General features: G+C 36.1%; 2 protein-coding genes across 2 annotated transcripts; one reads left to right on the plus strand and one right to left on the minus strand.

Annotated features, from left to right (window-relative positions):
- Window positions 1–864: 864 nt before the first annotated feature.
- RO3G_08353 (uncharacterized protein) lies at window positions 865–2,939 on the plus strand (the record flags this gene model as incomplete). Its single annotated transcript, XM_067662943.1, has 2 exons — window positions 865–2,290; window positions 2,419–2,939. 2 exons carry the CDS (start codon window positions 865–867, stop codon window positions 2,937–2,939), a joined length of 1,947 nt encoding a protein of 648 aa, XP_067519044.1.
- Window positions 2,940–5,899: 2,960 nt separating this feature from the next.
- On the minus strand, window positions 5,900–6,408 carry RO3G_08354 (uncharacterized protein; the record flags this gene model as incomplete). The annotated part of the gene is made up of 2 exons (XM_067662944.1): window positions 5,900–6,260; window positions 6,392–6,408. 2 exons carry the CDS (start codon window positions 6,406–6,408, stop codon window positions 5,900–5,902), a joined length of 378 nt encoding a protein of 125 aa, XP_067519045.1.

Genomic DNA, 6,408 nt, shown 5'->3' on the forward strand with positions numbered 1-6,408 from the left:
CTAGTTCCGTGATTGGATATTATGGCTAATAATAATATCCCAGTTAGGACAAATGTTTCCATGATTAATGATGATCCGGTAAGTAATCGTCATTCCTTATTCAACATGCTCATATCATCAATAAACTATTTTACAACCACGTCATATATTTGACTATGTGAAGTTAATATGAATAAAGCTTAATATAAAAATCTAATCAAAGTCTTTTATTGATCTGTGTTGGGAATAATGTTATAAATGATTCCAAGTTATGTCAGCATATTATTTAGGATCATATGAGATTCCTTTTACTAAAATAAAGTGACTATAATCTTATGTATCCTTAACACCTATACCAACGAGATTCAGTCTATTGCCAAACGCTTCTATAGGCAACTCTATTCTTGTGACCCAGTATCATCCGAAAACCTTGAGAAAATGCTCACTCACATTTCTACACAGAACAGACTACCATCCGAGGCTTCTGTAGCCCTTATATCACCTTTCTCAATAGACGAAATTCTACAGGCATCAGCTCGTTGTCCAACTGCTAGTAGTCCCGGTATAGATGGTCTTCCCTACGAAGTCATATCACTAATCTTTCGCACCGAGTCGCTGCAACCGCTTATTCTTCACATCTATAACCAAGCCCTCACATCCGGCTTTTTCCCAAAAAGTTGGACTTCTACATGCACAGTACTTCTACCAAAGAAAGGTGACCTCAATCTACTTCAGAATTGGCGACCCATTTCGCTTATCAACACCGATGCGAAGGTGTTCACCAGGTTACTCTCTACCCGCCTACTGACACACTGTTCAACTTTGATTCATGATGTACAGAAAGGCTTTATGCCGTAACGGTTTATTGGCGATAATGGTCTTATGATGCAACTTGCAAAAATTGAAGCCGAACAACAACAGTCCCATGAAATTTGTCTACTACTCGACCAGGAAAAGGCATACGATCGGGTACACCCAGAATACCTTCGACAGGTGATGCTCCAGTTTGGATTCCCTCCTTCTCTAGTCTCAACGATCTGTAAGCTCTTCTTTGAAACACATATCCACCTCAACATCAATGGCTTCATTACAACACCATTTACACAGGAACGTGGTCTTAGACAGGGCGATCCGCTATCACCATTGCTGTTCAACATTGCCTTTGACCCCTTCCTACGCTCTATTGTGAATGACACCGCCATTAAAGGTTTGCAATATCGCTCGTCGCCTACGCCGTCTGGTCTAAATTTGGTTCCTCCCCCTCCTGTGAAAATACTTGCTTATGCTGATGATATTGCAGTGTTCCTCCACAACCAAAGTGACTTCCACCGCTTCTGCGCACGTTATGACGAATATGCTCAAGCGTCCAACGCTAAGCTCAACCTCGGCAAAACAGAAGCCTTTTCGCTATCTGGCCGTCCTCACCCGACTTGGCAATCTTTCTTGTCGACACAAGGAATCACTACATGGCACGATCGCAACTCTCCATCTGCAGTTAGGTATCTTGGTTTCCCCATATACTCATCTATCGCCCAAAGGAATGCATTCGTCAATGAGCTGATTCTCAAGATCCAACACGCCTGCGCCCTTCACAGCCAAAGGCAACTATCATTCCGTGGTCGGGTAACAGTAATGAATACCTTGATCTACTCTAAGCTTTGGTATGTCCTCCGGTTAACCAGTGTCCCTCAGCCAACTCTACAAAAACTCGCTTCCATTGGCTATCAATTTGTCACACAGTCAGTCTTTCCGAAATTCAAACAGGAGTTTTTGTTTGTAGATCGCCAAGTTGGAGGTCTCAAACTTCTAAGTCCATCTAAGCAGCAGCTAGTCTTACAACGGAAATGGCTCCGCCCCTTACTCTTGTCACGTAATAGTGGCTCGGTCTCTACCATCGTTCTTTACCTGTCGTATTCAATTCAACATCACTTTGATGCCATAGATCCGTTGTTTCCATTGCTCTTTCCTTCAAGTCGAAAAGGGTTTTTAGGCAGGACCAATGCACTGAACATATTTACTAACCTTTTTCGCACAATGGATGCACTCGATAAAAGTTACCAGCATACCCAGCCATCACCTGCTACGTGTCTTCAATTACCACTGTCCAATATTCATCGATTTGACAACCCCTTACCAGAACATGCTGCTGCAGGCCCTAGCACACCCATTAGTCCATCCTCACCGTTAGCTAGGCTAAGCCATCGTAGTTGGAGCAAAATTCAAGTTTCTGATGTTTTTGTCTTTGATTCTCACCGAGGTTGCCTCCGCAAAAAACGTCGTACGGACACCTCCCCTTTTCCGTTTCTGATCAGTAGGTTTTTCAAAGCCCTTGAAAAAATGATATCTGGCTCGAACCCTTCTTTCTGCGCAACTACGTGATATCTCACCACTCTACACTCCGTATCCCAATGGGTACTATAGACTTCACTCCATTTCTAGAGGGCCTGGAACCACCCGATCTTTTCTCTGTCAAAATGACCACTGCTCGCCTAAGATCTGTACTGTCACCACATTATGCCTTGCCCGTTTTTAATCCAACTATATCTCGACACCAATGGAATATGTTTTGGACGGAAGATATCCCACTTAAAGCGCGCGATGTTTGGTACCGTCTACTGCATAATAAACTTCCGTGTCGTTCATCCCTGCACAATATTCTTCCGTCAGTCTTTGTCGACCCGGTTTGTCAAATCTGTTCCTCAACCGCTGAAAGCTCCACCCATTTTGTTTACTCATGCCACCACAAACATCCAATATGGGAATACATCTGGGATACATATATTGACACTCCATTTAGTCAACCAGCTCTTCACAGCGCAATCTTTTCGCTCAATATGCCAACAGTCAAATCCATCTACAAAAAATACCTCCTCATTTCAGTTCCTTGCCTGCACCCTACTCGCAATCTGGTCTTCTCACTGGTCCCTCATCTTCTCTGGTTCTCGCTTTGCTCTCCCTGATGTTATTAAGCTAGTCCAGAAACATCTCGACAAACTCCATCCAGATTTGATTGATTAATACGAAAAGTCGGAAGATCCCTCAGATGATAGTTGTCATCTCGACATCCTCTTGACTATAAATTCTGCAATTTTACTATAATAAAGTTTGCCCTTAAAAAAAAAAATTTTTTTTTTTCATTATATCTCTACCTTCGGGTAGCTGCCTTCGGGTATCTTAACGTCTTGGGTACGTGCCTTCGGGTACCGCTATTCCAAGGTGCCTGCCTTCGGGTATTTATCTCTACCTTCGGGTATCTATACCTTCGGGTATCTGCCTTCGGGCACTTTTTTTTATTAAACCAAATGGAAACGAAAAAAAAGGGGGAACATGTAACCGTGTATATGATATTTTGCAGGAAAAAGAATTTGTCAATAATTTTGATGGTTATGACGTATTGCTGAAAAGATCTATAGCTTTACATATCGATTATCAACTACGTTGGTCGAATAATATTTGATTTATGATAAACATCAAATTATATTCTTTTCAGCTATATAAACGCTTTTATGCACTAAAGAGTTGAAAGTGGGTAAGTTTTTATAATGAAGAAAGAGCATATCTACAGATAATTAAATTATAAAAACATATGTTAGAACATAACAGAAGTCGATAACTAATTACTATCTACCTAATACATTATTATTCATTTATAGTAATGGTCAATAGTGAAGATCATTACTATCTATTGTTCATGTTTACCTTATAGAATGAATCTAATAATGATTATCTTATTCATAAAGAAGAAGAACATATTTCACTTAACAAAAATTTAAAGCTTTATCTTTTATTCAATGTCTATTATCATCAGACACTGTTCTATAATATACTACACCTGAAAGAAAAGTAAGATAAGACATTTGAACAAAGATATATAAAAAGTCAAAGTCAAGTAAAAGATAATACATACATTGGTCGGAACCTTTAATTATTTTTAATGACTTACTTTCTACTAATTTACTACCTACTTTACTGACTTTTGAAATATCTTTTATTCAAATAAATCTCAAACACTTTTTTTTTATCAAAACCTTTTGATCTTTACCTTATCATACAAGTGAGTCAATTCGCTTGAAGTCAGTAATTCTCATTATATCTCGTTTTTTATTCAAATCATTAATTTACCTTTTAAAACAAGTCTGATATACTTAACAAGGTCTGGTGGGTGTTTATAAAATCAAATTGCCCTTAAACCTCTATACCAAAACTCTGTTTTTCAAATTTATTATCAACAAAAAGCCATTAACCCACTAAGAGCTAAGGATATTACATTGTTATCTTTTGCTCTTTTGTACTCTATTGAAGCTTATTTCATAAAGCAAACCTGGAGGAATGCAGTTTACCATAAACCGAATGATTTATCTTTCATAATTTGAAAACTTATCCTCTGGTATAATTGCTTTTCCTTTTTTTTGTATTTTTGAATAAGTTACAATCATTTTTATAAACACTTTTTTGCTACTCTATAACGATACTGAAGGTAAGTCTTATAAAGACAGCTATATTTACTGTATTCTCTTTTATATTTTCTTTTCAAACTTCAGTAAACTGTCTTGCCAATTTTACAAATCAGATCATTACTAGCATAAGCAAATCAATACATAAATCCCAGGTCTCGATCATCCTTCATACAAATTATATCCAAGCTCCCATTTAGACAAACTTTAAAAAACGAGTCCAACAGATTACACTGTAGATATTCAAATTACATAACAGTATGAAAATTTGCAAGTATCCATCCTGACTACAACGTCAACAATTTTAGAGAGTATACTTTGAAAGAAGACAGACTATATAGTCATCTAATTTCTTTATGATGAATACTGTTGTCTATGAATTCTAGCAAAATGATAAAAGGGCATCGATAATTATACTTTAGTGCAGCAAAAGAGTTATCACAAAATGAACATGTCTATTAAATAATAAGCTCTAATCAAAAAGGAGATATGTTTTCTTATCGACATAAAAAAGAGAATAATATATTTTAACAGCGTCATTTAATATAATTATAAACTGTAAGTATATCTAGTTATTATTTATTATTGGCGCAGTTTTTAAATGATGATAATTTAACATTCAAAACGTACATTAAAGTGCCATGGTACTGAATAATCAAGGGATTATAGCTGTGAGCTTAGTGCGAATATATTAATTATTGCGTATAATGACTTAGTATCATATCTGTAACTTGCGCTTGCTAAATAAATACGAATCTATTTTAACCAAATAAAAACGAACTAATGTTGCTCTTACCATCTTTCATATTATCCCAATAAACTGTACTTGCAACATAAAACCCCGTTCCTTTTCTTTGCATAATGATACATGTTACTAAGGTTATGCATCAGCAAAAAAAAAAAAAAAAAAAAAAAAGAAAACTAATGTATTTTATGTTTACCAATGTATTTGTAATGCTTGTTCTTTTCTTTCAACCTTTCTAAACATCCTTCTATAATAGAAGTATTCCATTCTGGTGCCTTTGAACTCGTATATTTTTCATTGCCTATTGTTCCTTCAACTACCTTTTATGTACAACAATGATTTAAGTTCAAGCTTTAAATTAAAGTTTTATATACCTCTTTAATCATAGCAGCTATATCTTCATTATAGAGCTCTTTTTCCTTTTTTAAGACATGTTACTTTCTATTCACTCATCATATAGTATGTTTCTTTCTTTACTTGAAAATGATTCATGGTTAAAAGAGCATTAAAGAAAAAAGCATGGAGTATTGCAAAAAAAGGTGAATGCATGAATTTCATACTCCGCATGTCAAGATTGAGAATAAATCTAAATGACCAACGATAAATGCTAGCCACAGGGAAAACATGAAAAGAGAAAAAAAAATATTAGAATATTCTACTTCACACTTGAGAGATGAAATTTTTGAAGTTTTATTTTAATAATATTATATGAAAAAAAAAGTTATCTTTGTCTAGGAGGAAGAGAAACAGAGCTCTCATCAACATCACTGATGTTGGCAACAGATCTCTTCATGGTGTCTTCCATTTCACTTAACGTATGCATACGCATACCAGACTTTATCTTGCTCATTTTCTGCTGATAGATGCTGTTGAACGAGTTGTGATATTTCTGAATATTTTCAAGATATTCAGCAAAACAAAGGTTTTCTGCTTCATCAATATCGCAGCTGTCTTCAACATCTGGCAAGTCATTAGAAAGTGGCTCAAACAAGGAAAAGCACAAAGGGAAAGGAATTCGTGTAATACGACTTGTCAAGAAGATATGCTTGCAAAGCTTAGCAGCATCCGGACTGGAACAAGCACTAATGCGATTGTCAACTACTTTTACAATATATTTACCATCGCTGGTAAAGGAATCGCACGAAAAGATCTAATAATAACAAAAAGAATTACTGCTTAATATACTAGTATGATATGCCAGATACTACAATACTTCAAATCATCACTCAT

The sequence above is a fragment of the Rhizopus delemar genome, genomic scaffold, assembly GCF_000149305.1.
Source record: "Rhizopus delemar RA 99-880 supercont3.6 genomic scaffold, whole genome shotgun sequence".
Taxonomy (NCBI): Eukaryota; Fungi; Mucoromycota; class Mucoromycetes; order Mucorales; family Rhizopodaceae; genus Rhizopus; species Rhizopus delemar.